Source organism: Nomascus leucogenys, chromosome 8 (genome assembly GCF_006542625.1).
Source record: "Nomascus leucogenys isolate Asia chromosome 8, Asia_NLE_v1, whole genome shotgun sequence".
In the NCBI taxonomy this organism is placed as follows: Eukaryota; Metazoa; Chordata; class Mammalia; order Primates; family Hylobatidae; genus Nomascus; species Nomascus leucogenys.
In genome coordinates, this window is record NC_044388.1 from 33,812,192 (window position 1) to 33,839,172 (window position 26,981).

The 26,981-nt window shown below is 36.8% G+C and overlaps 1 protein-coding gene across 16 annotated transcripts in view; it reads left to right on the forward strand.

Annotated features, from left to right (window-relative positions):
• HMBOX1 (homeobox containing 1) overlaps positions 1-26,981 on the forward strand; it is a 187,079-nt gene that overhangs the window by 96,229 nt on the left and 63,869 nt on the right. For all 16 annotated transcript variants that reach the window (XM_030817038.1, XM_030817043.1, XM_012508503.2 and 13 more), the window contains one exon: positions 3,589-3,674. In XM_030817038.1, coding sequence (XP_030672898.1) covers positions 3,589-3,674 — 86 coding nt within the window. The remainder of the gene's footprint in view (positions 1-3,588; positions 3,675-26,981) is intronic.

The following is a 26,981-nucleotide window of genomic DNA, read 5'->3' on the forward strand; positions in this document are numbered from 1 at the left end:
TCCGCCTCCTGGTTTCAAGCAATTTTCCTGTCTCAGCCTCCCAAGTAACTGGGATTACAGGAGTGAGCCACTGCACCTGGCCAATTCTTTTATTTTATCAGATGATACAGCCAGGGCCCAGCTTTGTTAAATGACTTGCCCATGCACAACCCTATCTTTTAAGTCTTTTGTTTTGCTTTTTGAAAAAGCTCTCTGGTAAAGCAGTGAGAGTTTTTTATTTCTTTTTTCTTTTCTTTTTTTTTTTTTTTTTTTTTGAGATGGAGTCTCGCTTTGTCACCCAGGTTGGAGTGCAATGGCACATTTTCAGCTCACTGCAACCTCCGCCTCCGGGGTTCAAGGGATTCTCCTGCCTCAGCCTTCTGAGTAGCTGGGATTACAGGTGTGTGCCACCACAGCTGGCTATTTTTAAAATATTTTTGGTAGAGATGAGGTCTCACCATGTTGGCCAGGCTGATCTTGAACTCCTGACCTCAAGTGATCTGCCCGCCTCAGCCTCCCAAAGTCCTGGGATTACAGGTGTGACCCACCATGCCTGGCTATTTCTGTTTTTAAACATTATCGGCACTTAGAAACTTGTCAAATATCTAAAAATGTGAATTGCTACTGTTTGACAGATTTTTGGGATTCCTTCTGTTTTGTGCAGTCCTTAATAATATCGTGCTGCAAGGCTGTGAATAATTTACAAACTGGATATTTCCTATTTCAATAATTGAGTGTTATCTCTTCTGTATGATTTAATGTCTAGATGAATTTAATTAAAATAAATTGATTTAAATGACAATGTAAATTAGTAGTCAAAAAACCCATTTAATTCTTTTCCCCCACAAAAGTACATTTTTTATTTAACCTGAATAAATATTCTCTTAAATTCAGCTTCATCTTCCTAGAAGATCATTCTATATATAGAAATGCAATACTTTATTTAAAAATTTTCAGATTAATTTTATAGTTATATAAGAAACCAAATGATTTGTTTTATTTATATAAGCCAATTGAAATAGTGCTGAAGTTATCTCTTGTACACTGATTATTGATGCACATTTGAAAGCTTTTGTTCTACATTACCTGCATTTTAGTCAGCAGTTACTTTGACTTTTAAATATATTTATTTGTACCTTTTTCTTTTTCATATACACAATTTTTAAATAAAATGTGAATGCATATTTTTCAAAGAAATATTTCAGGCCGTGCGCGGTGGCTCACGCCTGTAATCCCAGCACTTTGGGAGGCTGAGATGGGTGGATCACGAGGTCAGCAGATCGAGACCATCCTGGCTAACACGGTGAAACCCTGTGTCTACTAAAAACACACAAAAAAAATTAGCCGGGCGTAATGGCGGGCGCCTGTAGTCCCAGCTACTCGGGAGGCTGAGGCAGGAGAATGACGTGAACCCGGGAGGCAGAGCTTGCAGTGAGCCGAGATCGCGCTACTGCACTCCAGCCTGGGCGACTGAGCGAGACTCTGTCTCCAAAAAAAAAAAAGAAAAAGAAATATTTCAAATATAGACAGTCATTTTGGGAAGAATCTAACCAGAATCTAAGATCAGTATGAGAAATTTTACTGCATTAGGCAGCTGATTATTTTTTTCCTTTAGGAATATTTTTGATTAGGATTTCCAACTGATAGATCAGCAGTATACTGTAGAGCTACAGACTGGAAACGCACCACTATGACCTCTCTGTTTTTTTCCAGAATTCCCCAAAGGGAGCGTGGTCTTACAACAGAGTCCTTTCAACAGAGCATGTAACAACTACTCATCAGGGAGCTAAAATCCCTCATCCAAGTTAAATCACAACTCATTGTTTTTGGATAGGATACTTTAGTTTCTCCAGATAGTCTACAGAGAGATGTGAACCCCTAGAAAGAGTTTGTGGTTCTTTGACAAAACAATTGTTAAGGTTTCATGATCCTTTGTCTCAGATCAGGAGTCAGCAAACTTCTTCTCTAAAGGACTAGATAGTAAAAATTTTAGACTGGCCAAGAGGCAAATTTAAGGATATAATGAAGAGACGTAGGATGGGCGCTACTGCTCACGCCTGTATTCCCAGCACTTTGGGAGGCCAAGGCAGGAGGATCACTTGAGGTTAGGAGTTCGAGACCAGCCTGGCCAACCAACATGGTGAAACCCCAACTCTACTAGAAATACAGAAATTAGCCAGGTGTGGTGCTGCATGCCTGTAACCCCAGCTACTCAGGTGGCTGAAGCAGGAGAATTGCTTGCACCCGGGAGGTGGAGCTTGCAGTGAGCCGAGATTGTGCCACTGCACTCCAGCCTGGGCAACAGAGTGAGACTCTGTCTCAAAAAAAAAAAGGGATATAATGTAGAGACATATATAAGACAGAAAACAAACAGCCACAAATTTTTATTCACAAAAGTCAATACAGAATAATAATAATTGGGTACAGTTTTTAAAAATAGAGGCCTACTGGTCAGAAGAATGAAATTGCAGGGGAAGGGATAATATTTTGCTTAGTGCTAGTGTGTGTTTATTGTTAGCATTTTCTGTTGTCAAATTTATTGCAAATGTCCATCTGTGAAAATGATCCTTAGCTCATAGGTTGTATAAAAATAGGTGGCAGGCTAGAATTAGCCCATAGGCAGTAATTTGCTGACCCCTGTGTTAGATAAGAAGTTACCTCTATTCTATGTTACTTTTGAGCTTGAACAGAAACCACTGCTCTGTTTATGTAATCCTTTTGAAAATAAAGCATTGAAAGAGAGATTGGTCGGTTTTAAGGGTTTAACTATAATTTTTGTTTATTAATTCTTGTTCTGGTGGAAAAACAGAAGTCTTGCCACTCACTGTCATTTTTGTGAATGTCTGGTCTTTTGAGAATTTGTTGAGTCTTTAAGTAAAAATTTGTAACAGGCATTTTAGTGGAGGAAAAATAAGGTCTATAATGTATTCCCAAGGACACAGAATATTGTGTAGTTTTAAGTATTCTTATATATAATACAAAATGTATAAATGCCTTTTTAATACTAAAACTTTATATTCAACCGATCCCACTTTAAATTTTTTGTTTATACAGGAAAAGAAGTTAAAGGGCAAGCCTTTCTTCAAATGGCTAACATTTTTATGGTTGTGAGAATGATGATTGCTTTCTCCTTAATCATTTTAAAGGTTTTTAAATGAACATTATTCATGCAGTTGTGTAGTTAACATGCGAGCCCACAATCTGCTCACAACTGAATTTGTTGTTGTTGCTCTTTATTTTTCTAGGATTTCTGTCTGTGTAAGATATATTCATTCCCCAGTAATGAAACTTTGTATATACCATATGACAGCCTTGTTCCTAATGTGAATTATACAGAGCATGCGATTAACCATCCTCTGGTATGAGACTTATATCTATTGTGGTCTTCACTAAAGCGTCTGTCTGATGGTGTGATGTTTTAGGACTTGAATATTTGGTGTTTCTTGGTTCATTGTAATTTCATATTTTCACACAAGTTTGGTCTGTTTACCCTTTATTTTTGTGTCCTTTCTGTGTTCTCCCCACCTCTCTGCTTCACCTTTCTTTTAGCAAAGATGAGGATTTCTACCTTCAACATACATTGTTGGTCTTGTCTTCTGTTTTTGTTAGGAGGGACAGCAGTGTGATAAAAGAGGAAATCAAAGCCTTTCTTGCCAATCGGAGGATTTCCCAAGCAGTTGTTGCACAGGTAACAGGTAAGAGCTGAAGAGCCCTTTATTCTGGAATCATGTCTAGTCTCTGCCTTCTGGTGCAGCTGTTGGAATATTGCTTGCATTTCTGCATTGCAGTGCAGATCTGTCAACTTAGGCATAATTATGTATGCCTGTGATTTAAAACCCATTGTCTCCAATATCGCCGAACTTCTCTGGTGATTTTTTTGACTTGTGCTAGTAAATTTTATAGCATTTGTAATAAGCACAAAATTCCCTATTTTGTGGCTAAAAAGGTTCCTATAGTTTGCTTTTGATTGTGACAGAGTGTACAACACATGCACATCTAACTGCTTTCTATACTATATATTTTTAAAAGCTTTGTAGTCCTCCAAATATAATGCCTGATTATACCAGTTAAAAAATGATTCATGAGGGTAAAGAAAGTTGTTTTTTAAACCACTTTTCCATATGTAAAAGCATTCCTTGAAACATTACTGAGAAGAGTTACCATTGTCTTCTCTTTGTTCTTTATATCCTATCCCATTCTCCACCCCCACCTAAGCCCCATCCCTAGTATGTGGTGTATATGTGTCATTCTCTATTCAGATTGCATTTTTTAATGAAGTTCTTAAATTTGGGGGCAGATGTCTTTTCTTTGTTAATGTGTGATCTTCCTTTCTTAGATCTCAGTGATTTATAAGACCCTTAAAAAAAGTAACTGGGCCTTAGTCGTTAGAAGAACCGGACACTCTTTCAACTACATTTTGTAGTTGCAACATTGTTGTACTTTGTATATTGATAGATATAAAAATTAATTCTCCCCTCGTTTTATTAACATTCTACTAGATGGCTGTGTGAATTTGGGCTTTTTAGCTTCTATGCCTCAGTTTTCTTCCTTCTAGAATGAAATACTTGGATCTGATCTTCAACAATAACTTATGATTTAAAGATACTATTTCTGTTCTCTAGACCATGATACATACTGAAGCTAATTTACCTAAAAGGTTGTTACTGGCCATTAATTTGGTTAAAAATGAAACACCAGAGTTTAGAAGTCTTACATTTCATCCCAAGTATCTAAGATCAGCCAATCTTTTATAGTGTGTGTGTTTAATATATTACACTAATAATGACACTTCTGTTTATGGTAAAATACTTTAGTTAAAGGTGTCCTTCGGTGTAGAAGTCTTATACCAAAGGACAGTGTGTTAGTTTAATTGTAGTATTTAGGTGTTTTTCTATAGGATATTTAAAATATGTTGTTAACCTTTATCTTCAAGGACCATGTTATGGGTCTTAATGCAATGTAAGGACAAGTCAACCAGGTTTTAGTGAAACTCACTGATGTGGACTTTGAAAAGAAGAAATGTTGTCTTTCAGTACTTACATTTCAGCCTCCATTACTAGAAGCAATAGTATCTTTCAGTTTGCCAGCCTAAAACTAAAAAGACAAAATTTTAGTGTTACAGAATAGCATTGCAACGTTGATTTTTTTTTTTTTTCAGGTAGAAGCATTTCTTAGTATGTTGAATTCCCTGAATCTTGAATCATTTAGGACTTTTAAAATAGTAGCTTTGGAACCCATCCAACCTTAATTAATGCAAATCATAGTAACATACCTTTAAAAAGCATTTCTTGAGCATATCTAAAGGCATGGGATAAACCATAATGGGTTAAACATGATGCATTAAATATAGTATTGCCTCTTTTGGAAAGGGAAACTGAAAGATAGGTTTTCCCATCTTGCTGTTCAAAATATAGTATGTGGAACAGCATTATTGGCATCACCTGGGAGCTTGCTAGAATTGTAAAAATACTGAATGCTGGCCAGGCGCGGTGCCTCACACCTGTAATCCCAGCACTTTGGGAGGCCAAGGCGGGCGGATCATGAGGTTAGGAGATCAAGACCATCCTGGCTAACACGGTGAAACCCTGTCTCTACTAAAAATACAAAAAGCCAAGCGTGGTGGCGGGCGCCTGTAGTCCCAGCTACTTGGGAGGCTGAGGCGGGAGAATCGCGTGAACCTGGGAAGCGGAGCTTGCAGTGAGCCGAGATTGCGCCACTGTGCTCCAGCCTGGGCGACAGAGCGAGACTCTGTCTCAAAAACAAACAAAAATACTAAATACTGCTCTAAATGTGCTGAAACATAATTTACCTTTTAACCAGAAGCCCAGGTGATTTCAGTTTGAGAAATGCTATTCTAGGAGACTGGTAAACTACTGACTTTAACTTCAGTGGATTGGCATTACCTCACTCAGTAATGGTCATCATGATGCCATCCTGTTTTTATTTTTGTTTTGTTTTTACTTTTTTTTTTTTTTTTGGTTTTGTTTGAGACAGGGTCTTGCTCTGTTCCCGAGGCTGGAGTGCAGTGGCCGGTGATCATGGCTTATTGCAGCGTCCACCTCCTAGGCTCAAGTGATCTTCCCATATCAGCCTCCTGAGTAGCTGGGACTGGGACTACAGTTGTGCACCACGACGCCCGGCTTTTATTTTTTACTTTTTTTTTTTTTTGAGATGGAGTCTTGCTCTGTCGCCCAGGCTAGAGTGCAATGGTGCAATCTCAGCTCACTGCAACCTCTGCCTCCTGGGTTCAAGCGATTCTCCTGCCTCAGTCTCCCAAGTACCTGGGATTACAGACGCCTGCCACCACACCCAGCTAATTTTTGTGTTTTTAGTAGGTGGGGTTTCACCATATTGGCCAGGCTGGTCTTGAACTCCTGAGCTCAGGTGATCCACCCACTTTGGCCTCCCAAAGTGCTGCAATTACGGGCATGAGCCACCGTGCCCAGCCTATTTTTTACTTTGTGTAGAGATGAGGTTTCACCATGTTGCTCAGGCTGGTCTTGATCTCCTGGAATTACAGATGTGAGCCACCGCACCCGGCTATCATCTCCTGTTTTTGCAAGCAAGTACTGAAAATACATTTACACATTTATTATCTATTGTACCCCATGGACCTTTCTTTTGCTGCCATATCTATGGGATTTGGTAGTGTTACAAACTTCTTTCCCCATTTTCAACCTCACCCTAACTTGCTCTTCCTCGTCTTTATTTCTACTTCAAAAGCTTGCGTTCATCTTCCTTTGATCAGATATCTTTTGATGATTCACCATTGTCTAAAAAATGAAATTTCTTGTAATCTGACTCCAGCCTTCTTGTTTGTTGCCATCCTCTATTCAGTATGCTCCCAGCTGAATTTCACTGTTTGCCATTCCCAGAATTCTGCCAGTTGGATGCTTCCAGAGTTTTGGTTGTGCCAAAGATACCTTTCACCTCCTCATCTCAGCCTTATGAATTTCTGTTTATCAAGATTATCTCAGTTGTTACCCTCATTTTAACTTCTTGACCAATTTAGTCCTTGCAGACCTCTCTTTTTTTCTGAAATTAATTACTCTTAGTTCATCACCCTGAGGTGTAGTACTCATTTTAGTTATGCATTTTAGAGCAATGTTCTTCAAGAGTGACTTTTCCTTACACAAAGAGTCTAGCATTGTACAGGTACTCTGAACATTCCATGTTTACCTAGCTGCCTTGTAATGTAAGAGGAGAACAGGTGATGCTGACACAAGCTATACATGTGAAAATTTGTCCAGTGTGACTTTCTTCAGTGGTGTGCCCTCTCCAAAAATAATAATTCATTTGCTCAACAAATGCTGTGTGAATTTTTGCCCTTAAGGAACTTGCATTTTTCCTTTATCTACTTCAGTTGTTTATATCAGGCCTGGGGAATGAGGATGATTGATAACCATATTGGTTCATTGTCCTGTTGGTCTACTTACTGAACTCCTATGTTTTTTGTGTATTATTGTGTTACGTTTTTTACCCAGACTGCCCAGCCATCAACCTAAATTCAGGGGCAAGGCTTCTCTTTGCAGAGAAGAGATCCAGCTAGAGAATAGTGAGGTAGTAGAACTGAATAAAGCCTTGTCCTCATAATTGGTCCACTTAGGTTAGAGTGAGTCTGAGTATGGAAGCCTTCTGGTCACCTAGAGCTCACTCCCTGCAGTACCTCCTCTGTGTATATACGCATTTTTCTGTCTTTAAACAAATTAGTCAAGTGTATCAAAGAATATGTACCTGATGAAATCTACCTTAAGGTTTAGGATGTGGTTCTCCTGAATCTTACAACAAGTTCTCTTAAAAAGATTTAAGTTCAACTCTAATATGTGAAGTAAGTCAACCTTGAGATAAAAATGAGAACGAGTGGTGCATAACAAAAGAAAATGCTAAATAAAAAGTGTAATGAGGTGCAAAATTATAACACATGTGCTTGTTCCAGAAACAAATACAGAAGTTTCTTTTTATAGATTCAGAGGATTTCTATAATAAGATAAACAAGAAGTTCATGGGTGGGGTCTGTATAAATAATATCCTACTGATAGGAAAAATGACAGTATAAACAGGATATAATAACAGTGCCTGCTGAATTCCCAGCATGTTATTTGTAGCTTCTTTCACAGTCGCAGCTGTTCCCACCAAGGGTGGATTTTTACCTCTGTAAGAGGTCAGCCAAGATTCTAAATTCTCACTAACAATGGTGGGTTGGTAAGCATAGTCTTTGCTTTAGTAATAAGCACATGTATTCTGTATTCACTTTCAGGGTAAAATGTTTTCTTAGGCTGTTTAAGAATGCTTAAAACATAATTTTTTTTAATGACCTTTGGGAAAAAAATGAAGCATGCAGAATAAATGAGTAAATGGGCGCAGCTTGATGAGTGCTTATCAGCCAAAGAAATATACTAATTGGATGCATGTCCTCTGAAGAAATAAATACACAGAAGAAGGAAAAAACAGCGCCTCTGAATTTTAAGAAATTTACCATAATATTTTTTTCTTAAAATGTAGTAGTATAATGAAGAAGTAACAGAATCTCAACCGGTCTTTCTGCCATAAAATAGCCTTGTGACCCAGAGTCTCATTTTCCTTATTTATCAGATAAAGGGCTTTGACTAAATAGGTTCTTTCTTAGTTCCATTTGAGCTGGCTGCTCTAACAAAATACCATGAACTGGGTGGCTTATAAACAACTGAAATTTATTTCTCACAGTTCTGGAGGCTGGGAAGTCCAGGATCAAGCCAGGTTTAGTGTCTAGTGAGAGCCTGCTTTCTGACTTAAAGGCCATGCCATTTCATTTTGTTCTCACGTAGTGGCAGGGGGAACGGGTCTCTCTTGGGCCTCTTTTATTGGGGCACTAATTCTGGTTCATAAGGATTCAACTCACATGACCTAATCACCTCCCAAAGATCCCACCTCCTAAAACCATCACCTTGGAAGTAACAATTTCAACATAGGAATTTTAGAGGGACATAAACATTCAACCATAGCAGCTTCTATGTATCTTTTCTAGCTGTCAAATTCTATTCTGTTTTTAAGTTGTAAATGCATTTTATCAGATGTGCATCTTACCTGTACCTAGTGATTCTCATTCCCAAAACATAAGAATTTGTGTAAAGACAAGTTCTGAACTGGTTTTAGAAATGTTCCAACTGTACTCAGATCACTGCCTTTTTAACTTATCTTTAAAATGTAGGATAAAACCACTGCATATTCTATTTAATTATAGCAATTTCTTTACAAAGGTAAAGAATTACATTCCCTAATCAGAGAACTTAAGATCAGACATTAAAAATCAACTAAAGTTTCAGTATATTAAGAAAAAATAAACAACAACAACCACTTCATTTTCTAGAGTAGTTTTAGGTTCACAGCTGCCTTCCATACACCCCCCTCTCCCACTATCACCATCCAGCCCCAGAATGGTACCTTTGTTACTGTCAATGAACCTACATTGACACGTCATTGTCACCCAAAGTTCATAGTTTATACTGGTTTTGCACATTCTATGGTTTTTGGACAAATGTTTAATGACATGTATCCACCATTGTAGTATCACCCAGAGTTGTTGCACTGCCCAAAAACTTCTCTGTGCTTTGCCTGTTCATCCCCTCCTCCCCTCAACTCCTGGCAACCTTTTTATTGTTTCCCTAGTTTTGCCTTTCCAGAATGTCATATCGTTGGAGTCATACAGTGTGGAGCTTCAGATTGGCTTCTTTCACATAGTAATATACAGTTCACGTTCCTTCCTGTCTCTTCATGGTTTGATAACTCATTTCCTTTTAGCACTGAATTATATTCCATTGTCTGGATGTACCACAGTTTCTCTATTCACCTACTGGATGGCATCTTTGTTGCTTCCAAGTTTAGGCAATTATGAATAAAGCTGCTATAAACAAGTGGAATTTCTATCTATATTAGTAAAGCAATGCTGATAGAATATAAGTCACAGACTATGGAATTGTCCTATTATAATACAACCAGAAATAATTATCTTGCTCATTTAACAAGATTTTATGAATTCCTACCTAATGGATTTTACCAGTTTTATGTGGATCTCCAATTTGAAGGCTATCACCTATCTGCAGAATGGGTGGGCTTCTACATGAAAGATGTAATTCTCTCTCCAAATGGAAGAGGTTTAGAGTTTTTCTTTTTGTTAGGAGAAACCTTCTTTTCAAACCTTCTTTGAATGTACTTCACTCACGTTATAATTGTTTTCGCAGAGTTCATTTTGGGATTTTCTTTTGTTTTGCAGCCTCAGGGGAATAGGAACAGATGTTATTCCATGGTTCAAAAAGTCTTTACTTTTTAATCTCTTTTCCTTCTATCTTCTTTAATTTTTTGGAAAACTATTTTCTTGTAAACATAATACATGAAGTTACTTTTTTTTTCCCTCATAGGAAAAATACCAGCCTTCTCCACATCTAAATGCCCATATTTTCTTACTTTGTTGACAGCTAAGTGAGGAATTGGAGTGAAAATAATTTCGGAGGATATTTTTTGTTGTTTGAAAATCAGTTCTCTACAGTTACTGAAATTCCTTGTCCTGCCAGGGCTTCAGTCATCTCAAATGCATTTTTGGTGTAAATACTAGGAAGACTCGTCAGGTATAAAATGGCATCTCTGTTTCACCTATATATAAAGTAGAAACTGTATTTTAAAAAATGCTATCCTACCACAAGCCCTGACAATGACTGGTAAAGGTTAGGCACAGATGTGGTTTTTCCCTCATTCGGTAATTATCATTTTTGTTTCTCTCCAGTTCTTGTTTCCTAAGATTATGGGGAAAAGCCTGTACTTAGATACAATGTTCCTTTGATTGTTGTGTGAAATATTTCTTGCCTAATGTAATTTAAAAATTGTTATATTAAATATGTTAATTGTTAAATATACAGGAATAAATGACAAAAAGAGGAAGTGATACCCCAGTAAGAAAGTCAGAAGGTACCTGTGTGTGATAAAATACCAAAACCTGAGATTCAGCTGTAGTCTGTCAGTCTTAAAGCAATATCATAAATATCATAAATAACTTCCTGCAGAAGAGAGGCTCTGAAGAGAAAATAAATGCCATTTCTTGTAAATTCTAGATATGGTCTTTTATGCAGTAAAGAATTATCCTATTAACTCTTAAAAGTTTTACTCAGAGTGAGACCTTAAATCAAAGTGCTGCAAATAGTTTTGTCAGGAAGATGTAACACTATATTTAGTGTTACTAAATCTACTTAAGTAAGGAACTGACGCTTGCACTAACCAAACTACAGCTGAGGGCCTTGATACCTGAGAGGCCTATAAAATTTTGAAGCAATGTTTCAAATTCTTTTGGCTTAGAAGAAAACTTTTAATATCAGACTGTGTCAGCTTCAGCTAAATTTGACTATATCATTTGATTCTCACAAAGTAAACTTGGAGATGTACAGGGGAAATTTGTTTTTTCCTTTGTTTTTATCACCTTTATTAAGATAAAATTTACATAAGACTGTAGGTTTCTGAGTTGTACCAAACTTATACAGTGGTATAATCATTACCAAATTCAAGATATGAATATTTCAGTATTCCAAGAAGTTGTCTCATGCATCTGTGCAGTCAAATACTGCTCTCCCACCCCCAGTTCCTGGCAACCATTCATCTGCATTCCTTCACTATTGATTTGCCTTTTCTAGAATTTCATGTCAATGGAATCATACAAAACATACCTTTTATGTCTCCAGCTTCTTTCATTTAGCATGATGCTTTTAAGATTCGTGAGTGTTGTTACATGTTTCAGTCATTTATGACCTTTGAATGCTAAATACTAATCCATTGAATGGATATAACAAAATTAGCTTACCCATTAATCAGTAGATGGACATTTGGATTGTTTCTAGGGCCTGACTATTTTGAACTAAGCTGCTGTGAACATCTTGTGTACAAGTTTTTGTGTGGGAATATGTTTTCATTTCCTTTGGGTAAATACCCAGGAGTGGGATTGTGGGGTTGTTGGTAAATATACGTTTAACTTTTTAAGAAACTGCCAAACTGTTTTCCAGTGTGGCTCCACCATTTTATCTTCCCACCAGCAAAGAATGAGGTCTTACTGCTCTGCATTCTCTTTGGTACTTGGTGTTTGTGTTTCTCTGTGAGTTTAGTCATTCTAGTGCAGTTATAATGATATCTCACTCTAGTTTTATTTTGCATTTTTCTAATGACTGATTATTTTGAGCATCTTTTTATATGATCATTTGTTATTCATGTATCTTCTTGGGTGACATGTCTGTCAAGTCTTTTGTCTATTGTTTTTTAATCAGGTTGTTTGCCTTATTTATTATAAGAGCTCTTTGTATATTCTGGGTACAAGTCCTTAAATATAAGATACACATATTTCCTAGTCTGAGGCTTGCATTTTCATTTTCTTAATATCTTTCAAAGAGCAAATGTTTTAAATTTTTATGAAGTTATATTTATCTTTTTTTTTCTTTTGTGGTTCTTGCTTTTTGTCTTCGAAGAAAATTTGCTTAAACAGGACCGGGTGCGGTGGCTCATGCCTGTAATCCCAGCACTTTGGGAGGCCAAGGTGGGCGAATCACAGGAGGTCAGGAGTTTGAGACCAGCCTGACCAACAACATGGTGAAACGCCATCTCTACTAAAAATACAAAATTAGCCAGGTGTGGTGGTGCTTGCCTGTAATCCCAGCTGCTTGGGAGGCTGAGGCAGGAGAATTGCTTGAACCCGGGAGGCGGAGGTTGGGGTGAGCCGAGATCGCGCCGTTGCACTCCAGCCTGGGCAACAAGAGTGAAACTCCGTCTCAGAAAAAAAAAAAAGAAAGAAAATTTGCTTAAACAGTCTCAAAGATTTTGTCATGTTTTCCTCTGTAAGTTTTGTAGTTTTAGCTCTTACATTAGGTCTATGGACCATTTAAAGTTAATTTTTGTATTGAGATAAGGGTTGAGGCATTTTTTTTTCTTATGGAGATCCAGTTGTTGGAACATCATTTGTTGAAAAGTCTGGTCTTTCCCCATTTGATCACTTCGTTATCTTTGTGGAAATCAGTTGGACACGCATGCAAGGTCTGTTTCTGAGCTTTGTATTCTGTTCTGTCAGTCTTTATGTCTATCCTTATACCAATACAAACTGTAGATTATTATGTCTTGAAATCAGAAAGTATAATTCCTCCCAATGTTGTTTTTCCTATTCAAGACCACTATTGACTTTATAGGTCTTTTATATTGTTATATACATTTTAAAACTAGCTTTTCAGTTTCTACAAAAAGCACATCTGTAGTGAGATTGGAATTGTGTTGAATATATAGCTCAATCTGACATTAGGAATTTACATCTTAATCATATCAAGTCTTAGTCTATGAACATAGTTTGATATCTCTCCACTTGTTTAGGTCCTTTTTATTTTCTCTCAACCATTTTAGTGGTTTTCGATGTACACGTCTTGTATGCATTAAATTCCTCTCTAAATATTTTATGTTTTTGTTGCTATTATATTTGTATTGTTTTTAATTTCGGTGCCTGCTTCCTTGTTTCTTGTATCATAGGTCAGTTGGTTTCATTATATTGACCTGTGAACTTGCTTAACTCATTTATTTGTTCTAGTAGCTTTAAAAAATTTTTTTTGTTTAGGATTTTCTATACAATCATGTTGTCTGTGAATAGAGATAATTTTACTTCTTCCTTTTCAATATGTTGTCTTTCTTTCTTCTTTTTCCACTTATTGAACTAGCACTAACAGTTCAATCTTGAATAGGGTGACAAAAGCAGACATCCTTACCTTGTTCCTAGTCTTAGGGAGGAAACATTCAGTCTTTCATCATTAAGTATGATCTTAGCTGTAAGTTTTTCATAGTTGCCCTTTACCAGGATTCCTTTCAAGGAAAGCTTCTTTCTATTTATAATTTTTAATAGTTTTTATCATGATGGATGTTGTATTTAATCAAATGCTTTTTCTGCATCTGTTGAGATGACCACTTGGTTTTTCTTGCTTAGTCTTGTTAATATGGTAATAAATCACATTGACTTATATTCTGGGGAAAGTCCCACTCAGTTATGATATATTATCCATTTTATATTATTTCATTTAATTTGGTGATATTAAGAATTATCACATCTGTGTTCATGAGGGACATTATTCTGGGTTTATGTTTTACTTCCTGTGTTCTTTCTATTCTTTTTTTGTTTTTTGTTTGTTTGTTTGTTTGTTTTTTTGTTTTTTTTTTTGAGATGGTGTCTTGCTCTGTCTCCCAGGCTGGAGTGGAGTGGCGCAATCTCAGCTCACTGCAACTTCTGCCCCAGGTTCAAGCGATTCTCCTGTCTCAGCCTCCGGAGTAGCTGGGATTACAGGTGTCTGCCACCACACCTGGCTAGTTTTGTATTTTTAGTAGAGGCAGGGATTCAACATGATGGCCAGGCTGGTCTCGAACTCCTGACCTCAGGTGATCCACCCATCTTGGCCTCCCAAAGTGCTGGGATTACAGGTGTGAGCCGCTGCGCCCGGCTCTTTCTAGTCTTACAATGTCCTTATATAGTTTTGTTATCATAATAACGTTGGCCTCATGAGATAAGTTGGGAAGTGGTCCTTTCTCTTGTATTTTCCGGAAGCATTTGTGTAGAATTGGTATTATTTCTTTCTTAAATGTCTTTGCAAATGTGCCTTTTTTAAAATTATAGTGAATATCTTACACTGCTCATAATTTACTACCTGGATCTTAGGGCTTGTGCCCTGTACTGAAGTCAGCAGAATAGAATATAGAACAGTAGAGATTATTAGGTCCTTAATACTTTAAAGATTGCCAGCACTTTTCTACATGATTTTACTCATGGCAGGAATATTTTTCTCTTGCCAGTTGCCTAAAATAACAGATTTACTAACCACAAACCAAATTAAATTAGCTTTAGATACAGCAGTGGCCTTTTCCTTATGTCCTTGTGATGCCTGAGTAAAGAACATAGTTTTTACTTGCTAAGCTATGAGGGATTTTGCCGCCTGTAGTAGTTTTTAAAATATTGAGTGGCCTTTCTCTAGATCTCCCAAACAGATTCATGACCACCATCTTACTTTTGAAAATGTCGATTTTAAAGTACAAGGCCAATATAATACTGCCCCAAGCTCATCATTGTTCTTGATGAGAAATGTAGTCCAGGATTCTTAGAAACTTTCTTAATGTGATCTTTCATTTAATGTTCTGTGTCATTTTAAGAACTAGAATATGCTGTTTTCTTTTCTTTTTTTTTTTGAAACAGAGTCTCGCTGTTGCCCAGGCTGGAGTGCAGTGGCATGATCTCCACTCACTGCAGGCACTGCCCCCCAGGGTTCATGCCGTTCTCCTGCCTCAGCCTCCCGCGTAGCTGGGACTACAGACGCCCGCCACCTCGCCTGGCTAATTTTTTTTTTTTTGTATTTTTAGTAGAGACGGGGTTTCACTGTGTCAGCCAGGATGGTCTCGATCTCCTGACCTCGTGATCCGCCCGCCTTGGCCTCCCAAAGTGCTGGGATTACAGGCGTGAGCCACCGCGCCAGGCCTGCTGTTTTCTTAAAAGTGTTTTTTTCTCCTTTGACAGTTTTAGACATACTGTCTTTTGCTTCCAAGCCCTTCCATTGCTGAACAGTTTTTGTAGGACAGTCTTCAGCTTTATCATTAAGCTGAATCCCTATCAACATCTTGCTGTCCAAGTGAGTTATAGATGGCCAGTGGCTCTGCTTTTTACTAGCCTGAACCCTCTTAGCTAACCCTCTTTTTTTAGGGTTTGTATTTTTAGCTATAACTTATTTAACACTATCAGGTGTTAGATGCCATGCTAACTGTTTTATATACTTGAGAAGCAGGTGTTAACTTCCTCAGTTACAAATGAGAAAACCCAGGCTTAAGGGGATTGACTCATTTGCCAATAGTCATGCAGTTAATTGCGTTTGTTTTGCCACACAGCCACTGTTCTTTACATAGCAATTTGGTATATAGAGAAAATACAGTGCCATGGTCAAAGGCATGACTTTGAGGATGGACTGCCTGGCTTCAAAAATCTGATTTCCATCCCTTACTTATTATGTAACTTTGGCCAAATTACTGAATGTCTTAAGCCTCAGTTTCTCCTCTTCTGGAAAATGGAAAGAATAACAACAGTACCTACCTAAACAGATTCTTGAGTGGATTAAATGAGTTAGTTTTGGTAAAGTTTCAAATGGCACATAGTAAATGCCATAGAAGTTTTTCTATTATTATCGTTAACCATTAATAATTGCTTAATTTTCAACAGGCAATCATTTTTCATTCATGTCTCTCCAGATTGACTTTCCTAAAGCTAAGTTTCCTGAGGCTAAATATGTTAACCATAATTTTTATATATTTGGGCCACTTGATAATGAACTTTTGAACAATAAATTTACTTTTTATATTAGAAAATATATTCATGTGGTTCAAACTTCAGAAGTACCTTTAGAAGAGTCTACAATGCTGGCTGGGTGCGGTGGCTCATGCCTGTAATCCCAGCACTCTGGGAATCCGAGGGGGGTGGATCATGAGGTCAGGAGTTCAAGACGAGTCTGGTCAACATAGTGAAACCCCATCTCTACTAAAAATACAAAAAATTAGCCGGGTGTGGTGGTATGTGCCTGTAATCCCAGCTACTCAGGAGGCTGAGGCAGGAGAATTGTGTGAACCTGGGAGGTGAAGGTTGCAGCGAGCCGAGATCCTGCCATTGCACTCCAGCCCGGGCGACAGTGTGAGACTCTGTCTCAAAAAAAAAAAAAAAAAGAAGAAGAAGAAGAGTATACAATGCCAAATCTCCTTTCTGTGTTCCTCAGCCATATCCCCTTCCCACATGGGACTAATGGTAACAGTTTCTTCAGAAATTGTATGCATTTATTAGCAAATAAGTATGTCCATTGTCCTTTTATGCCAAATCAACACCTAGTTTTTTTTTTTAACTTGGAAATTATTCCATATCGGAATATAAGAGTATTATCACTATTTTCAGAAAGAACATAGTATACCATCTTCTAGATACATAAATTTCAATTATTAATAGTTAGCAGTTAAGTAACTATTTTTAACTATTTTTGCCTTTATTCCACACAAAATAGACACTACTTATGTAACAAATTAAATAAGATATATTTTGATAAAGATTCAGATAAGATTTCAATTTGATGATAAATGTATTATTCTTTAAGATATGCATACTCTTGTATGAGTAGGATTTTTTAAAGTTTTGACTGTGTAATTTATCTAGGAATTTATCCTATAGAAATATTTGCTTATGTCTAGAATGATGACAGTACAAGAATATTTATTGCAGCATATTGTATGATAACAAAATGCTGTAAATAACCTACATGTCCACCAGTAGAGGCTAGCTAGGTAAATTATAGTATATCTATACTATGGAGTACTATTTGTCCATAAAAGAATAAAGCAGCTCTGTATGTCTCCAGTGGAATGAAGAAGGGGATAGGTTGTAAGGTATGGATGGAAGATGACTTATTTTTGTTCCTTTTGGATTTTGTACTCCATGTATAAGTCCTGTATTAAAAAAAATTCCAGCACCAATTTTAAAAACAAATATTACGTCACAGACTCAACAATAATCTCTACCGGCCAGATTCAACTCAGGGGTTACCAGTTTGTTCATTGTGCTCTCTGATACCAATCAGAATCACAACAGGATTTTGTTGTTTTTGTCAACATGAATCTAAAGTTTATCTGTAAGAAAAAAATACATAAGAATAACTAAGAGATTGTTTAAAAAGAACAGGGGAAGGCCAGGCATGGTGGCTCACACCTGAAATCCCAGCACTTTGGGAGACTGAGGTGGGCGGATTACTTGAGGTGAGGAGTTCAGGACTAGCCTGGCCAACGTGATGAAACCTGTCTCTACTAAAAATACAAAGTTAGCCGGGTGTGGTGGTGCATGCCTATAATCCCAGTTATTCGGGAGACTGAGGAAGGAGAATCATCTGAACTCAGGAGGTGGAGGCTGCAGTGAGCCAAGATTGCGCTACTGCAATCCAGCCTGGGTGACAGAGCCAGACTCCGTCACAAAAAAAAAAAAGCGGGGGGAAGGAGAGAGTTGGCCAAATTTGCCCTACCAGATATTAAAATACACTACATAAGGTTAGAGTAAGTAAAACAGAGGCATTTTATTGTCAGATAAATGTATCAGTTGTACAGGATAGAGTTCATTAATAGATCTTTGGAGATGAGCAAATTTAGCTTAAATAAAGGAAGCCCTTCAAATCTGTAAGGAAATAATGTTTTTCCATTGATTGTTTGAAAATGAAAAAATAAATATAGATACCAACATTATACCGGAATCAAAAATCAGTTTTCATATGGAATAAACAACTAAATGAATATACTTTTTAAAGCTGGAGAAAAGATTCTACACTACTGTTAAAAGAAAATAATGAATGTTTTTATTATTTTGGGATAGGAAAGGCTTTCCTAAGCAATACATAAGACCCCAAAAATAAATTGTATGGGTTTAACTACATAAAAATTTTAAGCATATATCCAGTAAAAGATACTGTAAACAAGATTCACATTGACAGGTATTTGTAGCATTATAGAGCAAAAGATTGGTATCTATGATGATATCTCAAATGAGCTCTTACAAGTTATTATGAAAAATGACAAATAAGCTAATAAAAAATTTGTAAAGGATAGCAGTGTGTAACTTATGCAAGACAAAATATAAATGGCCAATAAACATATGAAAAGATGAAAGCATCTTAGAATATTAAATAAGAACAATTTAATTGCAAGAGATCGGGGGGATTTTTGCCCATTAAATCAGCAAACTTTAGAAGATTGAGGGATACTATTGGTCCACTTCTGTCCATCAAAACCCAGCAAAGACAATAAAAATAAAAATATAAGAAAAACTAGTGAAGCAGTAGCTAGAACCTTAAAACACACACCAAGTCAAATAAGAATTCTGGATCAAAACAGAGGAAAATGGTGGGAATTTTTGTATAGGTACAGTCTAACATAGAAACCCATGCCCATCAGCAGTAATTTCCAGTCCCCTAGTCCTCCAAGCCCTGGTATGCACTAATTTACTTTCTGTCTCTGTAGATATACCTACAGACAAACTTCTGGACATTTCATAAGATGGAATCGTACACTAAACTTTTGTGCCGGGCTTCCTTTTACTTAGCTTAATGTTTTTGAGATTCACCCATGTTATAGCATGCATCAGTACTTCATTCCTTTCCATAACTGAATAATATATCATTATATGTATATACTATATTTATTCATCAGTTGGTGGACATGTGGATTGTTTTATTGGCTATTGTCAATAATCATGCTGCTGTGAACATTTGTAGATAAGTTTTTGAGTGGACAGATTCTCTGGGAAATGTGCCTGGAAATAGAACTGCTGGGTCACATGGTAATTCTATTTTTAATGTTTTGAGGAACTGCCAAAACTGTTTTCCATTTTATAAGACCACCACCAGTGTATGACATTTCCAATTTCTTCACATACTCACCAACACTTTATGATAGCTATCCTAGTGGATATGAAGTGGTATGTGTCTCATTGTAGTTTTGATTTGCTATAGTTTTGATTTAGTGAGTAATGCACTTTTCACGTGCATCTTGGTCATTTATGTATGTTTTTTTGGAAAAATGTCTAGCCAAATCCTTTGTCCATTTTAAAAATTGGGTTATTTGGCTGGGCGCGGTGGCTCACGCCTGTAATCTCAGCACTTTGGTAAGCCGAGTCAGGTGGATCATGAGGTCAGGAGATTGAGACCATCCTGGCTAACATGGTGAAACCCCGTCTCTACTAAAAAAAAAATACAAAACATTAGCCGGGCCTGGTGGCAGGCACCTATAGTCCCAGCTACTCGAAAGGCTGAGGCAGGAGAATGGCGTGAACCCAGGAGGCAGAGCTTGCAGTGAGCCAAGGTCACGCCACTGCACTCCAGCCTGGGTGACAGAGCGAGACTCTATCTCAAAAAAAAAAAAGGATTATTCATCTTTTTATACTTTTTATATTGAAGTATTAAGAGTTCTTTATATAGGTTTATATAATATATTGAAGTGTTGAGTTTTTAAGTTCATATATAAGTTGAGTTCTTTATGTAAGTTCATATATAAGTTCATGTATAAGTTGAATTCTTTAAGTTCACGTACACACACGTGAGTAATGCACTGTGTATACGTGAACTTATATCTGATAAATCGCTTATCAGATATGTCCCTTAGCAGATGGGGTGTTTGGAAATATTTTCTCCCATGTTTTTGGGTTGTCTTTTCACATTCTTGGCCAAGATGATGAAATCCATCTCTACTAAAAATACAAAAATTAGCTGGGTGTGGTGGCACATGTCTGTAATCCCAGCTATTCAGGAGGCTGAGGAAGGAGAATCATTTGAACCCAGCAGGTGGAGGCTGGGTTGTCTTCTCACATTCTTGATAGTGTTCTTTGAAGCACACAAGTTTTTAGTTTTGATGAAGTATATATTGTTTTGTTGTTTTGTTTTTGCTTTTAGTATCATAGCTAAGAAAACATTGCGTATTCCCAAATCATGCAGATTTACATTTGTGTTTTCTTCTGAGAGTTTTATACTTTTAGCTCTTACATTTGCATCTTTGATCCACTTTGAGTTATTTTTTATATATGATGTGAGGAAGAGATGTGAACATTATATTAATGTGGATATCCACTTGTCCCATGTATTTTATTCTTTTTGATGCTATTGTAAGTAGAATTGTTTTCTGAATTTTATTTTTGGATTGTTTATTGTTAATGGATAGAAATAAGGTTTATTTTGTATATTGATCTATATTCTGCAACCATGCTGAACTCATTTGTTAGTTCTAATGGTGTGTGTGTGTGTGTGTGTGTGTGTGTGTGTGTGTTTGTGTATTCCTTTGGGTTTTTTATATACAAAATCATGTATCTGCAAATAGAGGTAGTTCTACTTTTTCCTTTCCAATCTGGATGCCTTTTCTTTCTTTTTCTTGCCTTCTAGCTAGAACCTCTAATACAATGTTTAACAGAAGTGGCAAGAGCAAACATCCTTGTCTTGTTCCTGATCTTAGGGAAAGTGTTCAGTCTTTCCCTGTTATGTATGATGTCAGCTGTTGTTTGTTCATAGATACCCTATATCAGGGTAAGGAAGTTTGCTTCTATTCTTAGTTTTTTGAATATTTTATATCATGAAAGGCTGTTGGATTTCGCCATGCTTTTTCTGTGTCTATTAAAATAGTTATGTGGATTTTGTCATTTATTGATGTGACTGTATTACATTGATTTTCGTGTGTTGAGTAAACCTTGCTATCCTGAGATAAATCCCACCCGGTCATGGTTTATAATCCTTTATATTTATATATGTTGTTGGATTCAGTTTGCTAGCATTTCATTGAGGATTTTTACATCTGCATACATAAGGGATGTTAATCCGTAGTTTTTTTTTGAGACTGGGTCTCACTCTGTCACCCAAGCTACAATGCAGTGGCACCATCAGGGCTCACTACAGCCTTGACCTCCTGGGCTCAAGTGATCCTTCCACCTCAGCCTCACAAGTAGCTGGGGACTACAGTTGTGTGCCATCATGCCTTGCTAATTTTAAAATTTTATTTTGCAGAGATGGTGTCTTCCTATGTTGCCCAGGCTGGTCTTGAACATCTGGCCTCAAGTGATCTTCCCTCCTTGGCCTCGTAAAGTGTTGGTATTACAGGTGTCAGCCACCAGGCCCAGCCTATCTGTAGTTTTCCTGTGGTGTCTTTGTCTGATTTTGGTATTAGGATAATACTGCTTCATGGAATTGAGTCAGAAGTGTTTTTTCCTTTTTTATTTTTATAGAAGAGTTTGTGAAGAGTTGTTAATGGGTGTATATGCTTTAATTATTTTTTATATGTGCGGTAGAATTTACCAGTAAAGCATTCTGGCTTTTCTTTGTGGGAAGATGTTTAACTATGAATTCAGTATCTTTACTTGCTATATAACTCTATTCAGATTTTCTGGGCCTTGAGTCAGGTTCAGTAGTTTTTTCCTACAGTTATGTTCATTTCATCTAGATTATGTAATTTGTTGGCATATAGTTGTTCATATAATCCTTGTTGATCTATGTATTTGTTCTGCCTATTATTGAAAGTGGTATATTGATATCTCCAACTATTATTGTTGAATTATCTCTTTCTGTTTTCAGTTCTGTCAGTTTTTGCTTTATGCATTTTAGGGCTCTGCTGTTTGGTATATGTACATTTATAGTTATATCTTCCTCGTTAATTGATCCTTTTATTATGTCTTTTTTTTCTAGTAACAAGTTTTATCTTAAGGTCTATTTTGTCTTACATTAACATTTAACTGTCACTCAAATTCTCATTTGGTTATTTTTATTTTTATTTTTATTTTTTTATTGTACTGTAAGTTTTAGGGTACAGGTGCACAATGTGCAGGTTTGTTACATATGTATCCATGTGCCATGTTGGTGTGCTGCACCCATTAACTCGTCATTTATCATTAGGTGCATCTCCTAGTGCTATCCGCCCCCCCCCACCCCACAACAGTCCCCAGAGTGTGATGTTCCCCTTCCTGTGTCCATGTGTTCTCATTGTTTGATTCCCACCTATGAGTGAGAACATGTGGTGTTTGGTTTTTTGTCCTTGCGATAGTTTACTGAGAATGATGGTTTCCAGTTTCATCCATGTCCCTTCAAAAGACATGAACTCATCATTTTTTATGGCTGCATAGTATTCCATGGTGTATAGGTGCCACATTTTCTTAATCCAGTCTATTGTTGTTGAACATTTGGGTCGGTTCCAAGTCTTTGCTATTGTGAATAGTGCCGCAATAAACATACGTGTGCATGTGTGTGTCTTTATGGCAGCATAATTTATAGTCCTTTGGGTATATACCCAGTAATGGGATCGCTGGGTCAAATGGTATTTCTAGTTCTAGATTCCTGAGGAATTGCCACACTGACTTCCACAATGGTTGAACTAGTTTACAGTCCCACCAACAGTGTAAAAGGGTTCCTATTTCTCCACATCCTCTCCAGCACCTGTTGTTTCCTGACTTTTTAATGATGGCCATTCTAACTGGTGTGAGATGGTATCTTATTGTGGTTTTGGTTTGCATTTCTCTGATGGCCAGTGATGATGAGCATCTTTGCATGTGTTTTTTGGCTGCATAAATATCTTCTTTTGAGAAGTGTCTGTTCATGTCCTTCGCCCACTTTTTGATGGGATTGTTTGTTTTTTTCTTGTAAATTTGTTTGAGTTCATTGTAGATTCTGGATATTAGCCCTTTGTCAGATGAGTAGGTTGCAAAAATTTTCTCCCATTCTGTAGGTTGCGTGTTCACTCTGATGGTAGTTTCTTTTGCTGTGCAGAAGCTTTTTAGTTTAATTAGATCCCATTTGTCAATTTTGGCTTTTGTTGCCATTGCTTTTGGTGTTTTAGACATGAAATCCTTGCCCATGCCTATGTCCTGAATGGTAATGCCTAGGTTTTCTTCTAGGGTTTTTATGGTTTTATGTCTAACATGTAAGTCTTTAATCCATCTTGAATTAATTTTTGTATAAGGTGTATGAGGTTATTTTTATATGATATATCTTTTTCCATTCTTTTACTTTCAACCTAATTATGTCTTTGAATCTGAAATATATCTCTTATAGACAGCATAAGGTTGGATTGTGTTTCTGCCAATCTCTGTCTTCTTATTGGAGTTTTTAATCTATTTAAATTTAATTTAATTATGATAAGGATTTATACCTGCCATTTTGCCATTTGTTTTCTATATGTGTTTCATCTTTTTGTTCCTCTGTTTGATTACTTTCTTTTTTGTGTTAAATAGTTTTCTCATGTACAATTTTAAATCCTTTGTCATTTCTTTTCCTATATTTTTTGAGTTATTTTCTCAGTCATTGCCATGGAGATTACCATTAACATCTTAATTTATGACAACTTAATTAATACCAACTTAATTTTAATAGTATAGAAAAACATTTCTTCTATAATAGATTAATTTTTGCCTTATAAATTACATTTATATATTGTGTGCCCATCAACTTAGATTATAATTATTGCATTATATAGTTTTCTTTTATAAATAAAATAGGAAAAGGAGTTGTAGACACAAAATATTTAATTATACTCTCGTTTATATTTACCTACATAGTTACCTTTACTGTCACTCTATTTCTTCAGGTGTATTTGAGTTACTGCTTAATGTCCTTTCCTTTCAGTCTGAAGACCTCCCTTTAGTATTTCTTACAGGGCACATCTGCTGAGAGCATATTTTCTGTAATTTTACTCATCCAAAAATGTCTTAATGTCTCCTTCCCATGGTTTCTGATGAGAAATTAGCTGTTTATCATATTGAGCATTGCCTGTATGTAATGGGTCACTTCTCTCTTGACACTCAGGATTTTTCTCTTGGTCTTTGATTTTCAACAATTTATGATGTGTCTAGGTGTGGATTTCTTTGAGTTAACCCTACTTGAAGATCATTGAGCTTTTTAGATGTGTGCATTAATGTTTTTCATCAAATTTGGGAAGTTTTGGTCACTATTTTTTTCAAAATATTCTTCACTTTTGTCTCTCTGTTTCTTCTGGGATTCCCATTATGTGTATGTTGGTAAACCTAATGGTGTCCCACAGGTTTTTGAGCCTTTGTTCCATTTTCTTCATTCTTTCTTTGTTTTTGTTCTTTATCCATTGACCTGTCTTCAAGTTTGCTGATTATTTCTTCTTCCAGTTCATATCTACCGTTGAGTCCTTTTAGATAATTTTTCATTTTATTTTTTATACTTTTCAATTCTAAGATTTCTATTTGGTTCTTATAATTTTTGTCTGTTTATTGATATTCTGTGTTTGGTAAGGCATTTTTCTCATACTTTCCTTAGTTCCTGAGACATGTTTCTTTTAATTCTTTTAGTCTTTAAAATGGTTAATTTAAATCTTTGTCTACGAAGTTCAATATCTGAATTTCTTCTAGGACACTTCTTATTGACTGCTTCTACTGTGTATGAGCCATACTTTCTTGTTTCTTTGCATGTCTCATAAGTTTTGTTTTAAAACCTGGAAATTCTAAGTAATGTGGTAACTCTAGAAATCAGATTCCTTCCTCCCTTGGATTTATTATTGCTGTTGTTGGTGATGTTTGTTTAATGAATTTCCTGATTTAACATTATAAAGTTATTATTCTTTGTGGTATGTAGCTGCTGAACTCTCTTCCTTGTCAGCTTAGTGGTCAGCTAATTATTAGGTGAAGATTTCCTCAAATCTCTAGAAACAATAAGTCTCCCAGCTTTTGTCAAGGGGCTCTCTCTGTGTATGGAGCATACCTTTAATGCTCAGACAGGCAGCTTATAATTCTGCCTAACCCTTCACTTTCTCTTTGTACTAGGTCTCAAGGTCAGCCAGAGAGGTGAGAGCTTCAAGCCTTCATGGGTCTTTCCTATACATCTTCATAGCCCTATACATGTGCACAGCCCTATACAAGTTCATGACCTTCTAGATTCCTAGGAATATGTCATAGCGTTTTGAAGACTCTCGTGGACATCTCATACCTCCACTTCTCTGTTGAAATATTTTGGTCAGCTTCTTGTTCACATCAGTTGTTGTCATTGCCTCAAGCAGCTGCAGTGTTAACTTATTGCCACTGATTGTTTTCGACAAATCACCTCACATCTGTCTTTCCTCCTCAGAGAGAAGCGGTTCACACTGAGTGAGATCTTGAGTCAGGTCAAATAAAGCAAGCCTTGCAAATAAAGATTTCCAGGTAATTGCCAGACAGGTCAAATAATGACAGTTCTCTTAGAAGGGTGTTTTGAGGAACTCCAAACCTGTCCTTTCCCCTCCAGTGGCTACTAGGCCACACCTGGTTTTCACTGTGATTGCAGTAATGTTGGCTTTTAAGTCTGCTATAATGATAGTATGACAGGCATGGGAGGAGGCCAAGTTAAAATGTCACATGCTATTCTTACCAAAATTCAGCGTTTTTTTAAAATAAATGCTCTTTGGATTGTTGGAAGCCTTTGGTAATTTCTAAAGTTCTGAAGAAGTTGATTCTGACAATTGTTGACAGTGCTTTTATGGAACAGCAGATTTTGCTGTTGTTGCTTTTATGGAGGAGTAGCTTTTCAGAGGTTTTTACTTCACTATTCTCACTGATGTCACTCCAATTCAAGAGAGTTTGAAGGAAAGCTGGCCCCCAAAATTTTCCCTCTAGAATTGTCCTCAAAGTATGAAAATGGAGACAAACATACAAACATACAAGGGTTGGAAAATACAGCACCAATTAGCCTGTGCTGTTAGAAACTACTCTGTGAAGAAATCTATAACCAAAGTTATATTTAAAAATAAGGCATTTCGGCGGGACACAGTGGCCCACTCCTGTAATCCAGGCACTTTGGGAGGCCAAGGCAGGTGGCTCACCTAAGGTCAGGAGTTCAAGATCAGCCTGGCCAACGTGGCAAAACCCTGTCTTTACTAAAAATACAAAAATTAGCCAGGCGTGGTGGTGGGCACCTGTAATCCCATCTACTCAGGAGACTGAGGCAGGAGAATTACTTGTACCTGGGAGGCAGAGGTTGCATTGAGCCGAGATCATGCCACGGCACTCCAGCCTGGGTAATAGAGCGAGATTCCATCTCAAACAAAACAAAACAAGGCATTTAGGTATTGACTGGAAAGGGAACAAGAGGGACTTTTCAAGGGGCATAGAAATAATCCATAAATTGATTTGAGCATGCATCATCATGTACATTTATCACATGCATCTGTATATTTATCAAAACTTATTGAACTATATACTTAAAATTTTACTGTTTTTAATTGAGTTATATTTTACAAAAACAGAAATAGAGTTTAGGAATGGAAAAACTAAGAAACTGTGGTAAATCTTAAATCTTTAAATCTATAACTGTGAGTGTACAGCTGTGGCAACTACGAATTCAGAACAGAATGTAAATGCTGACTGTCTAAAAATATGTTCTAAATATGAGGAGTTGGGTGCAAAGGCTGGAATATGATGGGGGAACTAGAGTGTAAGGATGTGTCTTAGT